Here is a 27,290-nt window from a genome sequence, read left to right as displayed (position 1 = left end):
CAGGCTGTTAATTCTCAGGCAAACAGAGCGACAGGTTAATGAAATGAGGCTGAACAAATGTTCCCTATTGTTGTACTGCACAGCATTTTCACCCATTGTCCTTTGTTGCACAAGTTTACATCATATCTTGCTATTTTTTCCTCAAAATTACTTATTGGTGAGCCGATATTTTCTAATTTATGGTTTGACATCCAATATTCAAAAGAAAGGAAGTGATATATCTTATATAAATATTATATAAGGGGTATAAAAAACTAAACAGAAAATATTTAAATCACATCTTAAGGTGCATATGTACGTACTTTAATAAAATATTATGGATTTCACTGCAAACAGTGCATGCTTCATATTAAAAATTAATGTTGGGCACGTAAGGTTGCAGCTGACATAATAATAAATCATGGTCATATGTCCTTGGATTGAAAAACATCCTAAGAAAATCTTTTTTTTACCTATAAGTTATAAAAGTGAATATTTGATGCAGTGCTTGTTTAATTCTTTTGAAAACCATTTTCTGCTGAAATGTATCAACAGATGTCAAAAATGATGTGAATTATTTCATGAAATATGCAAAATTTAAATTAATATGTAACCACCACTTTTTCAAGACAGGATTCAGAAAGGTATTTGTTGGTTCCTGGAATTTTTATGAACTAGGAGCTTTTCATTAGGAACAGAATCAACCCAGGGATGGACTAACTTGTGTAAGATGGATGTCAGGAGAACCTGGTATAGCAATGCTTTGCCTCCATTGTTGACATTACTGGGTGTGTTATGATTTTCTTTCTTAAGGAAGAAAAGTGTTCCGTACCTGATTTTGATTGTTTTTAGAATCTTAATGTTCTGTTTAATTCTTGAAACCTTATGATGATCAGAACTGAATCTACAGGGAGGCAAACTGGGAGCAAATGATGTGTAGAAGTAATAAAACTAATTCCACCTTGACCACTGATTTGAGAATTGTAAATTCTTATATTATCATTTCACAGACACATGGAAAGAAGAGTCAGACATAATCAGAAATAAACTTGAGCCAAAGATCAAAAGTAAACTAAGAACTTCTTTATTCTTTTTTTTTTTCTTGATTTCATAGAACTATCTATATCTGTTTTTTCTACATTGTCCTTAAAAGTTTGTCATCATGCTAGGTGCAGCTTCAGTGTTGGTAGAACATGCAAGGTCGTGGTTTGAGTTGGTGGAGGATTTCACACATTGGACAACTGAACCCAGAAAGAGCAAAAACCTCCAAATGTGGGCTCACTGAACAGAACCAAAATAACATAACCCCACCAAGAAGGGAGAAGGGTTGCACTGACCGTCTTCAGGGATTCACGAGGGGGTTAAGCGGAAGCAGTTCTGTACTTGCTCCAGCAGTTGAATTCATCCAAACCATAAATGGAGACTTTTTCCTTTTTTTTCTTTTTAAATCATGACATCATCAGTTGACATCTTTAGTGCAGTCAAAAAAAACTAAACTCTAGGAGCAGGCAATCTTAACGGGGCATATACAAAAAAGAAAAACCCTCAGACAGCTTTTTTAAAAATCAAAACATTAACAGAACGAACTGGGAGAAACAGAGAGGAAGAGAAACATCTGTCACACTTGCATATGGAGTAGGCCTACTGGCTAGGATTGTAGTTAGGGTTAAATTGTAGGGGATCACTCAATCAGACTGTTCTTCATTTTTACTATAAAGCTAACTTCAAAGCTGTGTTCAAATTGGTCACTTATTCTTTATTAGTACACTATAGTCATTTTCATCTCCTGTGCACAATTTCTACTGTTTACTTAAATGAACAGTTCACTGCATTGTTAAAAACAGACCACTATGCCCTACAACCTGAGCTGACAAAGTCCATTAAGGCTAACATTAGCATTCTAACATCCTCAGCTAATTATTAGTTTTCTAGCCACTATGTAGATAGTGTACTAAAAAGCTACTGCCCGGTCCAGTAAAGATAGTCTACAGAGGTGCTACATTGCATCATTAATTTAGAACATGATTAAATTAAGCCTGAGCTAACAGAGCGAGCTAATGCTAACATTAGGATTCTAGTGCCTTTGAAAACAGATAACATTGACTCTAAATCTACCATTAATTGTGCTCTCAGAAGTTCTCAGATGGTACAAAAAAGCAGTGTTGAGGTGGTACACTAACTTTAAAAAACCCCTCGAATAACCTGAATGGACAAAGAATGGTAATGCTAAATTTAGCAAGCTAACACCCACTGTATGGTGAACAAGAAAACTCTCATATGGCCTCGCAAAAGTATTGTAAAGAGGTAGTACAGTCTTTAGACTACTGTAGACTGTAGCCTATATGACAGTTGTGTAGCTGTGAATATTAACATACTGATACTGACATTAACATGTTAACACACTAATACCCAACCGCCCAGCCACTGTCTAGACCATTTATTTTTGCAGACGTGTCAGTATTGGACCTATCATGCTGAGTCTCAAATCTGTGGATTTTACTTAAATGCAGTTATCTATTTACCCTAACATAAGAAACAAATAAATTGCTTCCTAAATTAAAATTAATTTAATTAATCTTTAGGCCTTCACTTAAAACTATGTTTCTTACCAGAATATTCTATCTAGGGAAACATTGATTGCTAGGGGATATCTTTACTTTAAATTATCTTTGTAATAATATGATTGGTCATATATCTTAGAATATGTCAATCTCAAAAATTAATTTTCCCTTATCCATGTTGAATAAAATGCCATAACGTATAGGCATTTACATTTATGTTGTATTCAGATATTGCAGTAGGTTGTTTCATAGAAATGGATGGAGGCATTTTTGATGTGCATCTAAAGCCGCCAATGTACAGTCTTTAGCATGTTATTGTTAGTGGTGATGTACATTATGTTAGTGACTGTTAACTGTGTCTAAGCCAACCAAGAAAAACTGTTGTAGAATAACAGTGCTGATGTATGCTTAACATATACAGTTAAGATTAATAAGTAAAAAAATTGCAAAAAGTTGTATTAGCAAATGGTTTTCTCTGCTTTGTTAAGAAGTTCATGTTGAGCTCAGTGTTTCCAGTTTTTAACCACTGCCAATATGAAGAGTTTAGTAACAAAAGTATCTTCACATTTTCAAGACTTTCTAATATTTTATGCACGCTAACACAGCATCAACTATGGTCAACTAGAAATTCAATTTAATATTATTCAGTGTGCATAATCTACATCAGCTCTGCCATATTTCAGCTTCAGTCAATTCAGCATAGTAATGCTAATGTTAGCATGCTATTATTAACATGCAGGGCAGCTAACATCCACCAGTGATTTCCTTTTTCTTATAAATAAAGCAACATATAAAACCTTACCAAACAGTAGAAATAGTGTACATGAAACAAAACGTAATGCCTTGACTAACCAAGAAAGATAATAAAGTAAGCACACTAATGCTGATGTTTGCATACTGACACTTATTGTCCACAGTTGATTTTTGTGACTTTTCTGACTTCACGGAAAGTAAAACTGGTAACATAAGACTTAGTGCAAATTTTATGATGATGAATTATGTTATTTTAAGGTTTTCAAAAAAAAACCAAAACATTTATTTGTAATGTGATGTATGCTGCTGGTGCTTGTTTATGCAATGTACCTGCAAATAAACATATTAAAGCAGAATTTAGTGTTGCAATACAGAAACGTTGGCTCCACCTGCACCATTCAGTTTTGTTGTACACATACAAACTGAGTGAGTGAACATTTTGAACACAGCTTTGATTTTCTAATGATGGCTTAAAAAATTAAATCAAAACAAGGAGGATTGGACAACCTTCGATGACATCACGAGTGCCAGCTGGTGGAGGAGAAATGTAACAGTGCTGCTTTTTTTTTCTTCCTGCTGTATCTGTCTTGCTACAATGGGAATGAATCATGTCGACTCTGGAAGAGTTGGTGCCATGCTGTACATTGGCTGTAGTCAGTGATTCATAAACTTATATATAGGAACAATAAGATCTTCACATTCCTACTGACAAAGGAGAGATCCAAAAGGTTTCCACAAAGGGAGAATTTGCCACATTTGTTGTGCCTTATATGCACAGAACAAGTATATTGCAACAGTTATGATTGCAGGTCACAAAATGCACGGTGGGCGCTGACAGCTACATTTGCACTAAAGAAGCCTGACTTTTATGCCCAATATGGAATATACTTTTTTTTTTTTTTTTTTTTTGCAGAAAACACAAGTACAAAAAAAAACAAAAAACCTGCCAGTAAAGGGATGATGGCGGAATAATGGCAAGCCATTAAAAACAGGTGTTATTAACACTGGGGGAAAAACACGTGAAAATCTACATCTTTGGTGAAAATTTAACTGAGTATGCTGAAAAACACCTGAGCACACACAAATTTCACACTCAAACTGTGTTTGTCATCCTACAGCTGGAAACAGGAATTGACTGAAGTTTCTTAGAAATGCGTCTTCATTGACCAGTTTAAAACATGGGAGAGTATTGACTCACGGTGAACAGGAGTTAATACACAGAGAGGCGTTAATACAGGAGGTTGAACATCGAACTGGAAAACTGTACATTTGGTTGGACACTACTGGCATCAGGTTTCAGCATACAGCTTCGGAGTCTGTTCATGCACGGTCTGTGAAGGTGCTTCCAAGGACAATGTTGTGGAGATTGCATGTTTGCATCACAGCCACCACAGATGGGCTTAATGTGGCATATCTTGAATCTAGCTTCATATACTGTACCATATGTGTGCTACAGGACATCTACTATTATCTGATCTGACAGCTGTCAGGGGTCTCTGGTGTAAATACAAGGTCTGAGAAGTTTGTTGTACTGTCACTGTTCTCTCAGTAGTTTCAACCCCATTTATCCTTTTTTGATAAGGGAACACAGAAAGTAAATAAACAAACAAACAAAAAAAACCCCTCTTCTTTTGAAGCCCCCCAAAAAATCATTCAATCAATCACAAGAAATTTAGAAAATAGAGACAAAGATTCAAAGCTGCCTGTGGAGAAAGTTGCTGGCATTCATTCAAAAATCATTGACGCATAGAGTTCCCCGTCGCTTGTTTTCTGCTTGGCAAGCCTCTCAGTTCAGTTTCCATGCAAAGCCATGGATTCAAAAAGGAAACCAAATAAATCAAGGAAAAAAAAAAAATAGAACGTGCAGCGCCTCCTAAAGCTTTGTCCCGGGACCCAGGTGAGGGGGAGGACTCCAACATGACCCACCCGGATATTCAAGTATGAAGTGACAGCGATGGGAAATACCTTGGAGGACAAATGAAAGAATAAATGAATGAAAAAAAAAATCATAAGAAATGAACTTGAGAGTGCTAAGCTGCAGTCACACCTGTCCTGAATTTGTTTTATTGTGAATCAATCAAACAGGGCGACATTGTTTTAGAACATTTTCACCTTTAATAAAAGGGACTAAGAACGCATCAGAGAAACACACATTATATGTTATAACTCCAATATTTTCACTTTTCTGAACTAGATTTACATCTTGAGGATTTATGAATCATTAAATTAAAGATCACTGTTTTTAATTTTAGCAATTATCTTTAGGTCCATACACATTGGTATTAGTCAGTAACAACAACAAAAATATCTTTCTTCTATGCTACATGTCCCCCTAAAAAGGCTACACTCATTTTGCGAAAAGAGACAAAAATTGTATTTTCGCCACTTTCCCACACCTACAGCATAAGGAACATTTTTTTCCTGAAAACAAAGTGACTGAAAAAAAATAAGAACAATGGTTCCAGTTTAAAAACAGAAAACAAGTAAAACCAAAATTATAGACTTAAAAATCAAAGATGAGAAACAAGATGAGGTGGAGGTCCTCTGAGGAATGATGAGCTAGGGAGAGTTCGTGGAGCCACGCAGGTTACAAGTGCACATGTATAGCTCACACATGGAGACGGAAATAAAATGTTACTGAGGGGCTCGATAAGTTTTCCGGCCTGGGTCAGGGAGGGAGGGCGGGAGGAGCTGGTGCATTGGGAAACCCCCCCTCTCCATTTGGTCCCCAGACTCAATCAGGAGCTGAGGGTGAACTGGTCTTGCTCGATGGGCTTTTTGACCCAGGCCCCCAGGCCGGCCTTGTGGAAGGCCTTGATGAGGGCCTTTTTAGCAGAGTGGTACTCCATGGCCGCCTGCTTGGCATCATGGTATGAGCTGGGCTTGGGCACTTTGATCCGCAGGATGGATGACAGCTGGGTAGGAAGAGGAAATGGAAACAGAAAGTAGGATTTAGGATGACGCTTCCTTGAACAGGTTAGGATAGGTCTCTGTGCTTTACAAAACATGTTTATTACATATTTTGCACAGAATCATTCTCATACAATGAGGTTTAAGTTCTCCTTTCAGGAGCTCAACTTAAAGCTTACAGTCGAATGTGAAAATGGCTACGAAATGGTTACAAATGTTATACAACTCTACATCTTTCAAAAGCAAAACTAGAGCCTCCTGCACAACCAACAATAATGCAGCAAGTGGTTTCTAAATGGTAAGCCAACAACTAAACACTTGTCTTTTCCAGCAGTCATTGTACAGCGCATACGACCAGCTGACCAAATGTCCTAAAGCTCAGCTTGGGTTGCTAGGTGATAATAGATTGAACAAATACTTAAGATACTTATTTGTGACATTTCTTTTATAAACAAACACTGCTTTAAACTGTGCCACCTGTGTTGCTTGGTCTTCATGATGCTGTTTGTTTGCTAATGTTCTCTAACAACATATATAAGTTGTGTTTCCGGCTCTCTGTACCTTTGAGTGCAGGCGCACCCAGCGGCTGTAGAGGGCGTGTTTGCAGAGTCTGGAAGGCCGGCCCATATCGTCCTTCCCCGTGGTGGCGTTGATCACCTCCAGTGCCTGATCGCCGACAGTCCAGTTCACGCTGAAGTTCGGCGCCTTGCCCGGCTGTCTGGCCTCAGCGTTGCTTATACCTGGGGATCCCAAACAAAGAGTTGGCATGTTTACAAAAAATTTTGTGCACCTGAACAGCTCAATACTATCATCTCTTACTATGTTTAATCAAAAAGGCATCCTGATGCAGAGGCAGCTTATCAAACCGCCCTTATGTCTTTTAGCATCATTTTTATTTTAATCTTTTTTATGTGATGCTGTCTAACATGGTGTAGAGAAACGATGCCATCTACCTCGGAGGGGGACTCTGAGGACGAGGCCTGAACTCTTCCAAAACATGACAGGGCTTTGGCCTCCACTGTGTCTCAAACATAAACGGGAGATATATGGATGCCATAAATCCCTGTGTCCTGCTCGCTTTTGTGTGTGCGTGTATGTGTGAAAGTGCATTAAGCTCCTTGGTTCCATTTGGCAGCACTTGTGGCAGAAAATGATTTACAGCGGATGAAATCCTCACTGCTCTAAGGCCATAGCCCTTCACCGCTAAAAAGTCTCTAAAGCGGAAAAGGTTAATAACCCCGGACTATTATCTCCTCTAGAGAGGAACCACAGTGGAGGAGCAGAGGATCACGGGGAATGGTGAGTAAAATCCAGGAAGCAATGAGACACCCCCTTCCACAGCATCTAACGCTAAATCTGATTGTTTTTAAGAAACACAATCGCTATTCAGGAAGTGAAGTTTGGACTGAAAATAGTTCTCTGGGATTTGCTTTGGTGCCTGTTTTGAGGTATGAATGGAAACATAAACAGGCAGCAGTTCAGCAGTTCCACTCATAAGAAGCTGCACAAAACAAAGCACTGGAGCAGAGTAGTCTGGATTGAAGGGTTGTTATGTTGTTTTAACACTTTGTGAAATTGAAGTGTTGGTCACTCAGTCCCTAGTGGGTACAGAAAGGAGCCATTTACCATGAGTTCATTCTGACATAAATGGAGTTTTATATAGATCTACCACAAGCAGGCATATTGTTTAAAAAAAGGTTCAACTTGTTACAACTTGTTAGTCAACACACATATAACATTTGACCAATCAGCCAGCTGATAAACTGAACAAACACAAACAGAACATCCATCCATCCATCCATCCATCCATCCATCCATCCATCCATCCATCCATCCATCCATCCATCCATCCATCCATCCATCCATCCATCCATCCATCCAACCATCCATCCATCCATCCATCCATCCAACCAACCCACCCACCAGCCAACAAGGCCTTCCATCCAACTAACCATTCATATAGCCAACAGGCCGAAGAAAAGAGAGAGGTGAGTTAAATCTGTGTTTAAATAGTTGATGCATACCATTTATCAAAATAAAGCTGCAATCATAAAAGGGAAGGAACAGATTTATGAATTTATAGCCATCATGAATTTGCGGGATAGTTTCTTTTATACAAGGCTTGAGAAATTTTTTAAAGTATCATTTTACAGTAATGCTCCATTTAGTCAGTTTATGTTTTAGTCAGCTGTACTTAGATTAAGCAAAATAAATGTTGACCACAATCCAGCCAAATAATCTTAGTGAGATCATTCTGCTTGATGTAATCAGAATGACTTCTTTGATATTCTAATGATATATTTTAATTGTTTTACAAAGAAACAATGTCAGGCAGAAGAACAAAAATCAGAGTACTAAATTAATAACAAAAAAGGAAAGTAGAAGAAAAAACAAAAGGCTTTTGAAAAGGTCAAGCCACTGCTGAAAATTTATACAAAATGTTAAAGCTATTCAAATTCCACAGCAGAGAGATAAATGTCAGCTCAGATCAAACAAAGCAGGAAAGCTCCTCCTGTCCTCTTTTCCTCTACGACTGACCTGTGAGGTCAAGAAATGTGTTTACTACCCAGAATTAAAATCTTTCTGCTTGATATTTGGAGAGCTGGGGTTGGATTATCAAAGTTTAAAAAGGTGACCTCACATGGTTGGGTTATTTTTTTAAATTGTGAATGTGACTATGCAAAACGGCTGGGAATTTAAAGGAGAAAAAAAAGAGTCAGATTACCAGCAGGTCTTTCCTTATTTCATCATCTATTTCCCTTCAGTGAGGGATCTTACCGCTGAGTAGAGGCCTGTTGAGGGTGAACTGCTGGGGCAGGTCCTCAATATCTGCAATGCGCTGGTACATGGCCCTGGAGAGGTGGTCGGCATGGTAAAGGCTGCCGAGGATAATGCTGGAGAAGTAGATGGGCTCGGTGAAGTAGCTCATTAAAGAGCCCTGGATGCCCACCACATTCCACCTGGAGAGGGAAAAACATACAAGACAGAATCTGAAACCATGTTGGAAACACAGAAACCACACAGTAATTTGTTTTTAAAGGGTATATTCTACAAGCCGAAGCTTTATGTGGTGAAACTCTTTTCTTTTCAAGAGCGATGTGAACCTGCTTCAGTGTTTAGAAGAAATTGAAATGTATTTGTGACTGAGCTGAAAGGACTTGTTTTGTTTTTTTTTTTGTAAAGTGCCTGGAGATTATATCTGATGTGGATTGTTGCTTATAAATAAACTGAACTGAATTAAAATTGAGTTACCTTCTAGGTTGAATAAACTATGTAATTATAAAGATGGATTCACCTAGAATGAAACAAATAATTCACACAGATTTAGAACCTCAACATTTCAAGATCTACCTTAAACAAATCTTTCCAAAGCTTGGCAGTCTAAGTATAAATATCAGAGGTAATTGTGTTTTTTACATAAATGATATTTCCAATATATACAAGTCATTAAAATGTCTTTATTTAACGACATATAACTCTTGTAATAGTTGAACAATAATTTCTTGTGAATAATAAGCTGTAAAGCTGTTTGAGCTTCTCTGGGTTATTAGTCACTAATTAAAAAAATGGAGATTAAAACATTAGAGATGAAGTTTGAAATCATGTTCTATATTTCCCTTTTATGATGTTTCCTAATTATCTTCATCTTGTTCGAACGTTAAAAAGCATTTATATGTTGCTTAGTGATGAACTGATTCACTATTAGTGTAAACAAGCAATTGAATAAGTGTATCTAACAACGTGGGAACATCTCTAGTTATAATATTATGTACCAAGAATAACTAATTTGACCTGTAACATCTGTGTTCAATTTCAAGTAAGAAACATTGGCATATAAAACAAGCAACGGATGCGACGCTGCACAAAAGGCTCTATTGTTCCACAACACAATATTCTTGGTGCAAATGTGTCTGAGGAGGTGAGTGTGAAACTGGAGGGAAGGAGAAATGAAATCTCAAGCTTTTATAGCTGCAGGCAGTAAAACACAAATTCAGCACAGTCAAACAGCTTCATATTATTCTTAGCCATCCACACACACTCTTTTATCGCAACAACACGGCGACACAAATGCACCTGAATACCTTCTGAAGGACACGCGGCGAACAAAAAGAAGCAGAAACAGGCAAGCACGCTCATTGGAGTTATGTTTTCAGAGGCATTCAATTTTGTTCCTGTCAAACCTCACTGTATTTCTGCTTTGTGTTTTTTCCTGCAGAATATAACGCTTTATGGCTCCATGCAGGGAGACTAAAAACAAACAAAAAAAAAAACATAGAGAAAAAGTAAGGAAGAGAAACTGCTCAGGTTTTAAACACATAATAAAAACATAAATCAGAACACAGAGATTCAGTAAAATCTTTCTAAGAAGTTGTTTTAATGCGGAGAGCGCCGTGTTTTTGATATTGAGAGAGACTTGAGATAAAATCAATTCTGATTTTATGTCAGCAATTTAAGCACTATATGTACAATAATTGTAGAGATGCACTGCAAAACTCTTCACTGGAAAATATTAACTCCTCTTTTCTACTCAAACTAGCCATAATTTTGTTTTATAGCATCTATTTCCAGCAGCTATTCACTTCAAAATAGAACACTACTTAATAGACCATAACCAACTGCACTTCTTTCAAGTTGCTCACATAAAAAACAAAAAATGTTTTGCAAAGTACTATATAAGCAAGAAACCTATGTTGTCTAATAGTTGCTTAGACTCAAAATACCCTGGATATTTACCTATTACATGTTATATTTGCTGTTCTTGGGTTTGACAATGAATTCTCAGTTCTATACAATTATTATTGTTTGGCTAATCCAGACGAACTTTGAAGGCAAACAGATTATTTATGTCAATCAAATAAATATTTGATGAATCAGTTAACACTGAAATCAATCAATGGCTATTTTTGATCTTTTGATACTCTGTGGTTTTCTTTAAATCGCACAGAAACACAGAAAATGTCAAAAACAATTCGTACCAGTCCTGAAACACTAAGCTGTTAACAGTATTTATGCTGCATCCCACATGAATTACACAATCAGCATTCAGTTACTGTGCGCTCAGGCAGAGTTTTATCCAGGCAAGAGGAGGTGGAGCATTCTCATGATCAGTCATGGAGAAGTTTCACCATTCATCAAAGTGTTGCCTTGAACATGGACAGAGACTAAAGACGCTATGATCAGCCAAGAAAAAAATTCTTCCAGGGACAAAGGATTCATCAATTCACCAAGCTCCCCCTGACACTCAGAAAAACATGGACTTGAAATGATAAAGTGCATCGACAGAGAGGGGATATATCACTTTGCAGAAAATTATACTGGCAGCAAATAAAACACGAGAGTCCAGAGGAATGTGGCAGAAGGGAAATCAGGCATGAAGTTTTTGGGTTTAAAAAACTTTATGTTGCACACATTTGAATACAAATAAATTAGTAAACAAATGTTTTTAATGGTGTTGCTGTCAAAAAGTTAATTTTTTGGAGCTTTTTGAATATTTTCAAAAACAAGACTTTAACCCGAAATGCATCACGCAGTATTTGGTAACATCTAATGGCAAAAGCTGGAAACTTTTGCCATTCTGTAAACCATTTATCTACCGTCAAACAACAGTGGCAATAAAAGGTGGAATTAGTCTTGCTCATTCTAATCTAAAACAGTAACATGACTGCTAAACATGCTGCAGAAACAAAGAGAATTCAACCTATTTAACACTTTAAACTACTATATTTTGTACTGCATTTGAACCAAATTACCTTGCGATCTTGTCACTGCAGGACATGGTGAGCAACCTCTCGCCTTGAAGCACGCCATCCCAGGTCTGGATGGTGTTACTGGACCGTACAGGAATGGTGCCCTCCCCTGACTCTATTTTGGTCCTGAGCTGGCCTCTTGCTTTGCGGTTTGGGTGCCGGTCTCCCTGATCTGAGCAAGAAAATTATCACACATAAGGCAGAAATTCATATTTAAAAAAAATAATAATCTCAGACAGACCAATGCCTAGCTAGCAAGATAATCTGATAAACAGAACTGATTAAATGATGTTGAATGAAGTCAAAACTCTGCAAGAAAAAAACCTTCAATTGCAGAATATTCCAGAAAAAAACATTGAATTTTCTGAACTCAAAAATGTCCTTGTTTTTTCTAGAAAGTTTCTGAGATTAAGTTGTTTTGGGGGAAATTTACTCTTCCTTTTTTTATATATTTAAATTTTTTGATGACGCCTGTGGTTACGTGAAAAAAACAATATAAAATCATCAAATTTAATTTTGATAGTTTTACAAAACATATTTGCATGACTGCCAAGTATCACACATTCAGATAGAATGACAAGCACCAAGCAGCTGGCGGCCCCCATCTACAATGTAGTCCTCCATGTCATGAACACAAATGTTTTCATGATTTTACTATTCAGTTTATATTTCTTACTTGGTTCTTGCATTTTTTGCATCAGTACCTGAATATATATTTAATTTTATTTAAGGCAGAAAGCCTTGTTTCTTTTTGGAAGACAATGCTAAACTGCTTTCTGTCGCACACAGAAACATGATAATGTATTTAAAGGAAAAAATAACATCTGCATTTTTTTCTTAATCTTGATTTCCTAATTATGTGCTGAAACAGTAACTGGGAAAGATATTTAGAGGTTTCTGTACTTGTCTCCTTAGCTTCTATACAAGGGGAACACATTTAACATGTTTACAGGTACTGCCGACAGATTGAACACTTCGGAGATGTCTTTATCGTTTTTCAATTTAACAGAGTCGAATTAGCCTACAACCTTACTGCCAGTGGGGTAATTATTTGGACATCATTACAATTGTGTTGCATTTTGAGCAGCATTTAACAAAAAATTCCTTACACTAGTAGATTGGCGTGTTTACTGACAAAGCCAGTGTCTCCAAAGGAAGAAAGCAAAAAATGTCGTCCACATTATGTTGTCAAAGTTTTCTGATGTTCCACCAGCAGGCGCCCATCTATTCACTGACTAATTGAATGTGGCTGTTTTCTATTCAGCCTGCCATGTGCAATGGAAAGCAGCCTGACAAGAGTACGAGGGAGGTTAATCAGACAGACAGTGGTTGGGCTGGATAGGAGAAAGACTGATGGAGGACGACATGGAATGACTAAACGCTCTAATTACCACCGCCTTGTTCAAATGCGTCTGTGAAGCATATTTTGGACAGTGCACTAACATTCAAATAAAGCAAAGCATAACTCTACATTTAATTAAATAAAACCAATCAGCGGTTGGAGCTGAACTCTGAGTAAAGACGGGAAGAAATTAAAAACGTATCCTCAGAGCCGAGGAAGAGATATGGAGATAGAGCCGGCTGGTTTTGCACCTTCCACTCCGGCTTCGTGTGGAGAGAAAATCCTGGCGTCTCCGCAGGGCGAGGTGCTGATGTAGAGGTGAAACTGAACGTTGTCTTGTAACCTGTAGCCTCCTTTGTCACATGGCACAAATATGGACTTGTGATGGTCCTCTTTTATGTTGCTACAATCACAAACCAATAGCAAGAAACGAATGCTCGTCACATTTTATTTAAGTCATAAAAATGTAATCGGAATATAAACCATTTGTAGAAATGTACAGCTGCACTTTACGAGACTGAACAAAAGATGTCTTTGTCCACTAACCTGAGGTAGAACTCCAGCTGGGTGTAGAGGTACCTGATGAGCGAGCGTCGGGCGATTATCTCTGCATGGCAGTCGTTTAGTGCCAGGCCGCGGTCACTCATGTACTCACCGTTGATGCACTTGGTTCCCGTGGAGACACAGATGACCTGTGCTTCCTTCACATCAGTTCCTGTTGGGGAGGGGGCGATAACACAGAGACACCCAGGTGAATCACATGTGTCCACACACTAAAAATGCTGGTCCTTAACTAAGAAAAGGCAGACTGCTGTGAAGGAGAGGCAGGCCACTTAAATAAGTGTCAATAATGGAGAATCCTAGCAGTTTGCAGTCAACTTCGTTCCAGTTATCTTCAGCTGCACATTCAGAAACACACACACACACACACACACACACACACGCACTTCTATCTCCTGAAGGGCAGATGCTTTGCCAGCACCAATAAACTTTAGAATAGGCTCTTGTCAGTCACTGGTCGACAAGTAAGCCTTAAAAAGTTCCAGTTTTTGAAACAAGATTTTTACTTCACAGAAAGGTAATGCACCTGGTACTGACACAGCAGAACACTGTGAACTCCACTCTATTATTCTCAGTTATACACACCACACTAAATGGGAGCACATCAAAAGAGGCACAAATACTTCAGAGATTCCCAGTATCTGATGTTCTAGAAGACTGTTGGAGAATTGTTACTTCTGCTCTTTACAAATATTATTTTTCAACTGTGTGTCATTGGAGAACCAATAAATATCAATGTATTTGAAATCATGAGTCAATGAAAACTGCACTATTCAGCAGCATACTTGCACTGTTGTAGTTGCCTGTTTGATGACAGGTAGCATTAGTTAAATAAAATAGGCATGGAAGCCATAATATGAACTAGCAAGGTTACAAATTCTTTAAAGCAAAATTTCCCAAACCTTTTTTTTTTTTTTGTATAAATTAAGAATATGAATTCTTTACTCAAAGACTTTAATATTAAATCTTTTCAGGTCAGCTGGATGTATCCTCACATTTCACAAATCCCAAACAGGATGGTTACTAGATAAGCTGGAAATAATAGGATGTCTGTTTTCAGAAAAGAAGAGACAAATACTGTCTTTTGTTTCCGCCTATGGTGTGATACATAACAGATATTTAGAATACAAAGGTAGAAGAATAAAACATGACTTTCTTGATATCAATCTGATACTTAACTTTTTTTAAAGAACTGGTTGAAGACCAGCTCTAGCAGCTGCCCCGATTTACTACTAGAAATTCCTGCAGGGAATAGGGTTATAATCCGACGTCCAGCTACATCCAGAGGTATGTAGTTATATGAGACAGAAAAATGTCTGCTAAAACTGCCAAACAGAATATTGAGAAGATGCATCAGGGATTCTATTGTTCATGACCCAATTAATAACCAAAGCATTTATCTCTTTGTTTTAATTACCCTTCCAAATAATACGTTTAAATGACCAAAGCCTTTTTTGTAAGCACGGAAAGCATCACCAGGTCTCCTCCTCCTATATTACCTGTTGTCATGACGACTCCTGCCAGGACTTTTCTTCGTGCATGAGGGGAGGTGAAGTTGTCTGTCAGCTCACTGAACTTATCCACCACCAGGCGAGAGACGGCGTCAGCCAGAACCTGCAGACACAGACAAGCGTGCGGGAGGACATGCACATAACCGCACAAACACAAAACCCTCGCCTCAGATATGTCAGCTTATAGAGCATGTCTGATGCTATCCGCCTCTGGAGCGCTATCTACCTGTCACTATGCTCACATCCGGCATCAAACGAGTCAAAGCGTTAAAACAGCAACAAGTGAAAGTGGGCTGGCCCCCTCTGAGGTAAACATAACAATGTTTTAAGCAACGCTGCTGGAGTTTGGGATGACAGTTTTAGTTTAGCATCTCCCTTCTGACAACAAATCAGAGCAAAAAAAAAAACAAACAAACAAGCAAATGTGCACCTCAGTTGAGAGCAAAGTGCTTGTCTGCCTTCCGGAGCTTTAATCTCCAGCTGAACATTTGAGGAAACCTAAAATGAACTTCACACATCTTTAACTTCTGGACAGCCCACTCCTCGCGCTGGGTCTTTAACCACTGCTAATGTGATGGAAAATGACGACAACCAAAAGGAGGGATGACGGCTGGTTGATCACAAATTAAAGAAATCAGTCTTATATTACTTCCCTGCTACTTCAGCCAGATGACTTCAGTTTTCATTGCCAAGGACTTTTATTCTTTATGGCCGTAAAAATATAATTTTCTTTACCTCTTTTTTACTTTTTTCTCTCATAAAATACATTTCAGTTTACTTGTTGTTTGTGCAATAAGACACAAACAACAATAAGAACATTGTAATTAGAATTACAAAAATCTAATTGTAAATTTTAATTACAATCAAATAAGTAACTTAAGATAAGGTCCAAATTCTGCCACCTCGTTTTCTCCCATCAGTGTTATACAAGATAGAAAAGTAGAGCTGAAATTAAATATGCAACAGAAAACTAATATGAGAAATTACTGGGAGTGTCATAGATGAAATGGGCTTCAGGACAAGATGAGAGGGTGAAGAAAGAGAGAAGAAAGGCCTGTTGACTATGTGTCAGGCTGATTAGCTATGCTGACTGAGTTGTCTCTCTTCTCACACTGGCTCTCATCTAAGACAATTAACTTCACCTCTCTGATAACCTGTGTGAATGAGACTTCAATGACAGCTTTATAGATTAGTACAGTTTGAAGGGAGGATGAGTTTGGCTCTTTGTAAACCACAGTTCAATGTTCGCTTCAGAAGAATACGTTCCTTTGTGGTGTGTTTCACCTCTACCTACTACGGTAAGATCGTGTCATCAACAAAATCAGGGGTAAAAATATGGGAAAATTCTGATTCAACACCAAGAAGAATGAGCTTCTGTAGCAATAACTTTCTGTAAGTCTTCATGATGTTGCTTTAGTTTATTAAGGTCTGCAGACGATTCAGTTTGGGCCAAGCTTAAGTTGTCAAACAAACAGCCTCAACTTTGACTTTAGAATACTTTGGTGTACAGAGGACTTCTTGGTCAACTCAATGCCTGGAAGTTGACCAAGTCCAGAGTCTGTTAAAAAAGTCCTAATAATCACCGCTCTCACAACATGTCTGACACTTGTATGAGTTGTTAGTATGATTCTATTAGCTTTACGTTAAACTTTTACTTTGTTAATTTAAATACATTAATTACAGAGATTTTAAAGTTTTAAAATTTCAACACTTAAACACATTTTTTAACATACAAAGATTCTAGTTGGAGCCTTTATACGTACATCCACAAATCTGATGCACAAGCGACATCAAAAAAGAACTGAGATGGACGACAAAGCCCCTTCTATCTCTGTTGTTGAGCTATGTCTACTTATTCAATAAATAATTTAACAGCAGAAAGGTATTTTGAGTTAAAAATGCTGCTAATTTTTCTATTAATTTGTAATTTAAAATTTTAATCGATTACCATCATTACTTTAAACCTTTCTTCATTGGTCTTGTGTGTCTAAAGGATTTTGTTCGTGAAATTCTCTTGACAAGCCATACTTGTGCAGTCTAAATAAATTGTAGTCAATCTATTTATAAAGTGCCGATTTATAAAGCACCTTACAAGACAAACATATTTATTTTGTACCTATAATTACCTTAGCAAATTAATCCAGTGTAATGCAATCATACATTACACTGGATTTATAATTAATTACAGACTTTCCAGCTCCAATTCAGACTAATAGAGGCAGCTCTTGGACTTTTTTCCATTTTAACGAGGAGCTGCATTGTCTGACTCTGAGGTGAATTTGCTGTTACATTCAGTGCTGGGAACACAAGCTTTCTGAAATGTTTTCCATTTGTGAATAATCGTTCTCCCTGCAGAATGGTGGACTTTAGTCACTCTGACACCTTACAAGCAGTACCAGACTGATTGGCAGCTTCAATTGCTTCTCCAAGGTCATTGCTAATGTATAAGTTGGCATTGTGTTAAGACTTTTGCTATTATAAAGATGGTCACAATGCTGACTATCAATCAACCAAAGGATTGTGATTAGCAGCTGGCGACTTTTATTTTCCCTTAAGTGCCATGGAAGCACTATGGGTGCCATTAGTTTTTTCCATGACTATACATCTAAGATCATCTGTACATCACTAGGTAGACAAATGTACAGTCAGAAAATAACTGATGATATCTTATAAGCTTATGTACTCATTTCTGTTAATATCAATGTCAGCTGTGCCCGTCTTTGACACCCCTCGTTGTTATATAACTTTGCACATTTGTGCTGCAGACCGGCACTAAGCTGTTCCCTTACTATCGGCTGAACACATGAACACTGAGTGACTTTAACATTTAGACGTTGCAGTTTCCATCATCAAGCTACCTCAAGACAGATTTAATATTCTCAGCTTTATCATAGTTCAAGAGAGTGAACGTTCAGTCGCATTTTTGCCCAGGTTTGGAGCCCAGAGAGCCGTAATGTTGGCTGAAGTGAATAAAATTATAGAACTAGCGTGAGGTGCAATAAGAGTCGGTGCGAGATATTGAAAAAAGAAAATTACATTGGGTGTTGTTTTCTTATGAGACCCATGGGTCTTGTATTGTGTATCACATGTTGGGTTGTATTTGGGTTTTAGAAATTTCAAAAGAAATCACCAAACAGACTCAACTATAACTACACAGAGGCATATTTTTATGAGGTAAAGACAAGCAAAGACCTAGAAATATTTATTTTCTTCAAAATTCACCTGTTTCCATTTTTATTCTATTATTAAAATAATTCTTTTAGTCAGTCTATAATATTAGGATGATTGTGTTCTACTTAAGATACTACTCTTTCAACAGTGTTTTATTTAACGACACATCTCACTTCTGCTTAAGATCATTGCAGAGGGCCAAATTTCTTGAAGTTAGAGGCTAATATTGCTTCCTTTCTCTTTTGATATACATTATTGACACCACAACTTATAACATATTTCCTTTGGTATAGAAGCTATTATATACTCACTTCTGCTGTTCTTTCACTATAAAACCTTCTTAAAGCACACACTGCCCATCAAATTATAGGGAATACCTTATAAGATTATACGATTTTATCTACAAACTACTAAACTTTATGATATTGCAGCCATTTGTGGCTTATCAATTGCAGGACAGTAATGTGATGTATAACAATGAAGGAAATATCACCTTCACTGCGCAGCATCATATTAAAAACATGGTTCAAGATTTGGAAGAAAAAAATATTTTGCTACTCAACATCTATCTAGTTTCCCTTTAAACCTAATGAAGTATTTTTGATTTGAATTAAACTAAAAACGATACTTGAGTAAGCATTTGTTGAATAAGAAGCACCATTGCTCAGTTGTGCTTCAACTAATACCTGAAAGGTGTACGTGGTACCAGAAGCACCACATACAATCCAACATCCCCTATTAAGGTTGGATTGTATTTCTGATAAATATTCAAGATTAAACTTATTACAATCTAGTTTCTTTGTATTTCTTTGACACTAGAGAAATCTAAAATGAATAAAATGTCTTACCTGGGGAAGGTGAAGTTGCAACCCCTCTCTTGGTATGGGTTGCCTGGACGGTGTCTGGTCTAGCTGCATGTTGAAGAGAGCAGAGAGGGCGGCCTGTGCTGCCCGGGCTTTAGCCAGCTTTTTGTTGCGCCCTGAGCCTTCAAACGTCTCTGAGTCCACAGTTACTGACATCACGAAATTCTTGGCGTGACTCTCACCACTCTCTGAGACAAAGTCATATTTGAGGCCTGGCCTGAGCTCATTGAGGATCATGACCGGGTTTTTGCCAGTGGAGGGTGAGCTGAATGCAGCTGGAGAGGGCAACGGAGCCTGGACAAGGTTGCTGCCAGGTGGTGTGGGTAACGGATACTCCCCTAGTGAGTTTGTACCGTTGGAACCTAGATAGAAGGATTCTTCAGGAGGAGCTGGTGTCTCAAAGCCATTGAAGAGCATGTCAGGGAAGTCCGCTTGATCTGATGTAAAGTCTGTATTCACTGTAAGTGTACGGCCCATGGCCAGGTGAGCCTCTGATGCATTGGGAAATTGAACAAAGGAACGCAGCGCTTTCTCAGCTGCGTTCAGTTTAGCTTTCTTCTTGGTTGGACCCATGCCCTCAAACATTTGCCCATTGACCTCCACAGTCATGACAAACACTGGTGCATGGACCGGCCCAGTCTGAGACAGCAGTTTGTACTGGAGACCTGGTTTGATCTCATTCAGCTGCATCAGAGCATTCTTGGGCAGCACTGGTCCAGGTGTTTTCTTGCGCTTCTTGGCTCGGAACTTGGAATGTGCGTGGCCATTGTTGCCCTCCTCTAAGGGGCGCTTTCGACTGCCATGGCCGCTTCCATTGGGGAGCTGATCACCGACTCCCATCCCGTCTTTGCAGGACACGTTGTCCAGGTTTCGGTTTTCCTTAACGTCTGTGCTGCTTGAACCTGCGGTGCCCAGAAAGAGTAACTTACAACGCCTTCGTTGCAGGATCTTGTAAATGCAAAATTTATAGATTCCTTTATCACTCTTTGGAACTGAACCAATGATTTGTGTTCCTTTATAACAACAAAATAAGATATAGTTAGGTTTGAATTTCTAAACCTATTTCACAAAGAAGACAAATACAAAAACATCTGTTTCTTCAGAATGACAATGCTCTATCGAGTACCTCTGCAAACATTTTACCTTGCTATCTTTACATTTAAAATCAAACTAACTAATCTTCATGTTCAAAATTACTAAAATTAGGATAAAATAAAAATATGCTGAAGACATTGAAGACACTTGACATTGCTCAGTGACAGGGCCTTGAGAATACCATGCAAACAAACAACACACACACAAAAACCAGACCAAAATGGTTTCTTTACACCCAGTTTATCTTAAATCGCTAACATTTCTGAAGAAAAAACAAAACCAATTATATACTGAACTAAGGGGAACACATATCACTGATTCTAGTTAGCAAAGTGGATGGAATGTTGGGAAAAATTTTCATTTATAACATCCTTCAGCAAAGGCTTGATAGGTTACTCCTTGCGGTACTCAAGAGAAAGAGAGGCCGCAGTGTGCATGAGTGGGATTGTAGGTTGGGTTGAGGGAGTGCAGGGAAAGTAGTGCAGGGGGAGGAAGCTGAGGACCAGGCAAACAGGAGAGTACATCAAAGAGGCAGAAGGAGAAGACTCCACCTACTGCAGGATCCTAAAGTCTCAACTGGTGACACGGTGGAGGTTAAAATTCAGTTTACACCATTTACATGATTTTATTTTTGAAAACAAAGACTCCCGTATTTAAAATGAGGTAAGTCTGAAGAAACAAAACAAACAAAAAAAAAGTTTCCTAATGATGTGCCATTCATAAGACCCTGCGCCTCTGAGATCCCCCCCTTGGAGCTGTCAGAGAGCAGAGTGTTGACAAAATGCCTTGACATGCCATTACCAACTGCACACTGCCACTGACATGTCCTGAGTCAGGAAAAAAACAACACAAAATTGATTCTAAGATCACAAACTGCAACTCATTCAGTTTATGACCTGAAAACATGCACTTTTTATGTAGTCATGCATTTACAGCATTGGTATTGGTGCATTGCAAAAGAACTTGAAAACAAATGCGCAAAGAGAAGGTTTTTTGCCACCAAAACAGTTTGAAAGCTAAACCTGAACTAGATCTAGCATAACATTAATTCTTTCTGGAAAACACTGACTTTAGCACCTTGACCAGCACAGCATGTGCTTTCTTTTACTGTATTTCCATCAGGGGAAGAGTTACAAGGTGCTGGTCATTTCACCCTTCATTAGACTTTTGTAGTTTCCTACTTTTAGAGGACCTATGTTGCAGCAGTCATTTTGCACCACCTAAGCATCATTTCATAGTCACCAGAGAGACTTGTTGTACCAATTTAAACATAAGATTAGTTAAAATAAATTAGCATGATCTGGTTATTTGATTCAATAAATCATTGGTAATTTCACAAGTTTGTTGGTTTGTCTGAGTTAACTTTCTACACAAAAGTTGGTAGCTAATAGCATTTCTTCAATTCTACAGAAAATAAATCTGTGGTGTGGTGATGGTAAATAAAATTAATGAGTCATGTCTGATTCAGACATGTGTCATACAAACATGAATCAGGTATGTGTTAGTATAACAGGTATTTGGAGAGACAGAGGCACAAATACCAAAATTGGTTGTCTGTACAAATTTGTTGAAACCAAAACAATTCCCTGTTATAGTGTCTATAGGACCAGTTAAGAGCCAGTGCTGGTTTAGCTCTGGAACGGTTTTGGTGGAAAAACCCCATGAAAACCAAAAAATATCCAGACAATACCGCACCAATCAGAATGATGCTGGGACCTGGACTCTTGAAATACAGAGTATTTAATCATGTACTACTGTGTTAAATCTGAGGTTTAGCTAATTATTGTACATCTCTTTAATATCTGTATCTATGAGGTGTTGATAGTCAATAAAACCAATAAACATACATTAAGATCCAATCACTGAACAGATGCTTAGAACAGATAAATGTGTGGATGTGCCAAAACTTCCTCCAGCTGAACAAAAACAAAACTGAAGTTATTATTTTTGGACCTAAAGAGGAACGATCTAGAGTCAGTGCACAGCTTCAGTTATTACAACTAAAAACCAGTGATCAGGCCAGAAACCTGGGAGTAGTGATGGACTCTGACCCGAACATTCAAAGCCACGTAAAGACAGTCACAAAGACGGCCTTCTATCACCTGAAGAACATTTCCAGGATTAAAGGACTAATGTCTCAGCCAGATCTAGAGAAACTCATCCATGCGTTTATCTTCAGTCGTATTGATTATTGTAATGGCGTCTTCACAGGTCTGTCCAACAAATCAATCAAACAACTGCAGCTGATCCAGAATGCTGCTGCTCGTGTTCTCACTAAAACCAGGAAGATAGAGCACATAACACCAGTTTTAAAGTCTCTCCACTGGCTCCCTGTAGCTCAAAGAATAGACTTTAAAATACTGTTGTTAGTTTATAAATCACTGAATGGTTTAGCACCACAATACATTAAAGATTTGCTGCTGTTGTATCAACCTCCCAGACCTCTCAGGTCTTCTGGTTCTGGTTCTGCTCTGCATCCCCAGAACCAGAACCAAACGAGGAGAAGCAGCATTTAGCATCTATGCACCAAAAATCTGGAACAAACTTCCAGAAAACTGTAAAACAGCTGAAACACTGACTTCCTTTAAATCTCAACTAAAAACCCACTTGTTTAGAGTTGTATTCGAAACGTAATCAATTGCAAATTTATTGACGGAATCTGACTATGTTGTGTTTTTATTGTTGATTCTATGTTGCATTGTGTTTGATTTGATGTAAAGCACTTTGAAATGCCTTGCTGCTGAAATGTGCTATACAAATAAAGTTTGATTGATTGATTGAAGAAACCTCTTGCATGCTGCACAAATACAGTGAAGAAATGACACACAGAACAATCTGGAACTTCTTTTTCTGTTATTATTATACACAAAAATATTCAGTTACATACCTCTTACCCACAAATAAAACATTTAATAATGTTGCTTATTGTAACAATGAGAATCTTAATAGCCAATAGTGGTGAAAAATCACAAACTGGATCAGACATAAAGGGGGTAAAAAACGCATAAAACAAGAGCCATGCATTAAATTATGGCACATGCATGCAGTTGTCACTGTCATGCTAGAATTTGTGTAATCAGCATTTGTAGACAATATTAATTATAATGGAGAAAAATATTTAAAATAACCCTTCCAAATTAACTGAGCGAAACAGACATGACTTAATTTTAGGTGTAACTTCTTGTTGGGGTTTTGTTTTGGTTCATTTCACTAGATAAAAGAGCTTCAAGAGCTCCGCAGGTTGTCACATGAAAGCTAAAACTTTCTTTATTTTCTTCCTCTGATGTCCCTTTGGTATTAAAGAAACAGGATTGTGTGAGCGAGGGCTGTGTTTTATCTTCAGATACATCTTTTATGTATATATGGCAGTAAAAATGTAAGAACCAGGCTTCAGAGCCTTTGAAAGGCAACAAAGACAATTTTGTAGCTGCTTATTTCACAACACAACATACCATTCTACAAAGTGAAGACAGAAAGTATGACATTACTTTCTCATGATAAGACATTTCGTCTTATCATGAGTTAGGGTATTGTTGTGACTATAGCTGACTTTAAACGTGTTTGTTGTGAGCATTGCAAACAAAAATGTCTAAAGTTCAATAAAAGATAGAGGAGTATCTGAGGTATCAAAGATTTGGAGATTAGTTCACCTCTAAGAGTTGGTTAAAGTTGATGTGGCATATTTATGTGTGGATGCATCAGTCTGAGTGTATCTTTTAAGACAGGGCTTAAAATAAACTGTCATTTTGAAAAAAAGTATATCCATCTTTCAATTCATGGCCTTTTAGTACTTGGAATTTTTTTCTTACCAGGTTCTAAAATTAGTTAAAGCTATAAGGTGTGTGTGAAAGATCAATTCTTTTAATTCCTATTGGACTGGAGTTAAAAAGTGGTAGGGCTTTGCAACAGGTCAGTTATTTTTCCAGTGATGTAACCATTTTTTTATTTTCATATATGAGGATCAACTACCATCTTGAATTTGAATCCACAATGAGGAACTCAGATGTTTGAAATTTCCCTCGGTTTCAGACATCTGAGGGAAGTTAATCTTTCACAGTGCTGACAAAGCTTTTGCACAGTGTTGCACATTAAAAAATGTTTTTGTTGGACATTTATTGGAAGATTTCAGAGGCTGTATACATTCTACAATGCTAAATACTTTACATGGTGCATTTAACTGAGACTGAAGCAGTATTTAGCTGTGGTTGCATATTTTATTATGCCATTGGAACTTGATGCATGTATGCAATAAAGCAGGGGTGTCAAACTCCAGTCCTCAAGGGCCGCTGTCCTGCAACTTTTAGATGAGCCTCTGCTGCACCACACCTGAATAGAATAATTAAGTCATTAAGGCTCTGGAGAACTGATCTACACAAGGAGGAGGTAATTAAGCTGTTTCATTCCAGTGTTTTGTACCTGTGGCACATCTAAAAACTGCAGGACAGTGGCCCTTGAGGACTGGAGTTTGACACCTGTGCAATAAAGTGAAAGGGTGATTATTGTCAAGTATGGTAGAGGGTTGATTATTTGGTCTTGTTTCCAGCCTCAAAACCGGGGCACCTAGAAGTTAATGAGTTGATTTAGTCGATCTATAATAACAATAATAATCTAGAAATTGCTGATGTTAGAGTTATGCATTAAATAAAACAAAACAGATGTAGTTGTGAAGAATCACACAGCATTCAATTACTTCAAGTTACCATGGAGATGGTTATTGTACACTGGAGGACAGATTTAAATACTTTTAGAACCTGGCAAAAAATAGATCATTATATCTCATAAAACCTCAGCTTTAAACATACTTTATTGCTACAAAGACTATATTCTCACTCAGATCTAAAAAAGCAAGTATTTCCCAACACACATTTTTTTTCATCTTCCAAAATATATTTTAAAACTTTATTCTTCAATTATTTTGGTCATTAGAAAAATCCTTACAAATTTATTTTTTTAAAAAGTACTATGTAGACAACAAAAGATCACACTGATTACGCAACACATAAAAGAGAAGGATAAACAAGCAGGCAGACAGAAAGGAAGGAAGGAAAGTAAAGGTAAAAAAAAGATGGATGAACAAATGAGAAAAATCAAGATGGACTCACTCATGTTTTCTTCCTCATCCACATCCATGGCGTCAGGTTTGTTTTGACCCGTGAGCAGCCTCGCCCCCACTGCACCTGAGGATCGGAGGACAGGAAGGCAGACCGTGTAAGCACAGACGGAGCAACACACAACCACATAAACATATTCAGAGAGCTTGAGTGGCTACAGCAATGATGAATTTTCTCGCTTGACATAGCAGCACACACACACCCACACACACCCATACACACACAAAGAAACATGCACACACTGCACTGTGAAAGGAGCTCCTGATGTAAGCATATAAATATTCAGAGACGGAGAGATATCAAGGTGAGAGAGGGGCCCAGGGCTGACAGGCCTTAATAGCAGGAGCAGTCTATTGTGACTTTAATATCCCAGCGATTAGACCTCATTTCCCACTGCCTGCAGAGAGATATGCAGCTCCTGACATGGCCAAGTCACTCCACTGCTGCACACATGTGACTTAGCCCAAGGTGGAGGGAGCGATTAGAGATCCATTAGGCAACACTTTCAAACCAACATCGAATCAAATGATTTCCTGTAATTGGAAATATTCGCTCCAACTGACAATGACCAGCAAACCTTTGGACTGTATCACTTTTTTAAAACTCCAGAAAAATAATTGGCAGGGATTTGTGAAAAGTTGGTTCTAAATGTACAACTAGATACCTTCTCAAGAGTCTACATAAAACAAAAGCGAAAGCTTCAAGTATTATTCCATTAGACAACAACCTGGGCAGATTTGTCTCATTACATGTTTGGACAACATAAAATCGAATCAAAACAACAAAGAAGTAAATGTTGCAAGCAGTGATGTAAAGCACTATGTATGAAAGATGTTTTATACTTTTTTTGTTCATCCATTAAACCTTTGACAGTTTATTCCTTCATTACTTCCTCCGTCAATCCTTTCATCCATATTTTCATCTGTTCATTCATTTGCTTCTTCCTTTATCTGTCTTGTTTGTTTATACTTTCCATCCTTTGTTCATCTGTACCTTAGTACCTTCCTTCATCGGTTTATCCGATGTACTTGCAGACACACTGATTCACTTATAAATATTCAAGTTAATATAATTTTGGTTATGTCTACTAAGAATATACATTTCAAAAATTAAAGTCAGTGATAAGTGATATCACTGGCTCATGTTACCAAAAATAACTGCCCAAGTCGGATTGGATTCACACCAAAAGTATCATAAAAACATCAGAGAACAAAAAAAATATGTTGGTAAGACCGGGGAAGATGAGCACAATCTCAGGTATATCAGAAAAAGAAAAGTTGCAGGGAGAAGAAACCGAAATGAACATCATAAAGAGAGCAAGTGAAGGCAGAAAAAAGATGGCACAAGTGATATGGAACAGATTGTGGTGAATCCATTCTCTCTCTTATTCGCCTTCCATCATTGCTCCCATTCCTCAGCCAGACACTTTCTTAAACTAAAGTAAATGGGCTAATTAATCTGAGCTAATGGTGGGTGACAGCAAATATGCTAGCACAATTATCACCCTATTAACGATTCATATTCCAACCCATAATTGAAAATGAAAAGGTGGGGTGAAGGGAGGAAGGGTGGGAGATGGGAGTCATTTTTCTCTGGTAGCAGCAGGCAGGTGCGCTGTGCTTCGGCGCGCTCATTCAGCGACCCAGAACCAAACCTACGCTCGCTTTCCACCGCACACGATGCAGT

The 27,290-nt window shown here is 37.9% G+C and overlaps 1 protein-coding gene across 3 annotated transcripts in view; it reads right to left on the bottom strand.

The window, feature by feature from the left end:
- Positions 1-5,385: 5,385 nt before the first annotated feature.
- Positions 5,386-27,290, bottom strand: part of adarb1b (adenosine deaminase RNA specific B1b) — a 124,954-nt gene continuing 103,049 nt past the window's right edge. For all 3 annotated transcript variants that reach the window (XM_044132926.1, XM_044132925.1, XM_044132924.1), the window contains 9 exons: positions 25,596-25,670; positions 19,384-20,300; positions 15,353-15,467; positions 13,839-14,007; positions 13,544-13,695; positions 11,954-12,122; positions 8,982-9,163; positions 6,765-6,943; positions 5,386-6,208 (listed from right to left, as the gene is read on the bottom strand). In XM_044132926.1, the coding sequence (XP_043988861.1) occupies positions 6,032-6,208; positions 6,765-6,943; positions 8,982-9,163; positions 11,954-12,122; positions 13,544-13,695; positions 13,839-14,007; positions 15,353-15,467; positions 19,384-20,300; positions 25,596-25,623 (2,088 nt within the window). In that variant the 5' untranslated portion in view covers positions 25,624-25,670 and the 3' untranslated portion in view covers positions 5,386-6,031. The remainder of the gene's footprint in view (positions 6,209-6,764; positions 6,944-8,981; positions 9,164-11,953; positions 12,123-13,543; positions 13,696-13,838; positions 14,008-15,352; positions 15,468-19,383; positions 20,301-25,595; positions 25,671-27,290) is intronic.

The sequence above is a fragment of the Gambusia affinis genome, linkage group LG11 (genome assembly GCF_019740435.1).
Source record: "Gambusia affinis linkage group LG11, SWU_Gaff_1.0, whole genome shotgun sequence".
NCBI lineage: Eukaryota > Metazoa > Chordata > Actinopteri > Cyprinodontiformes > Poeciliidae > Gambusia > Gambusia affinis.
Note: the sequence above shows the minus strand (reverse complement) of the source record. Positions and strands in the feature narration are given on the sequence as shown.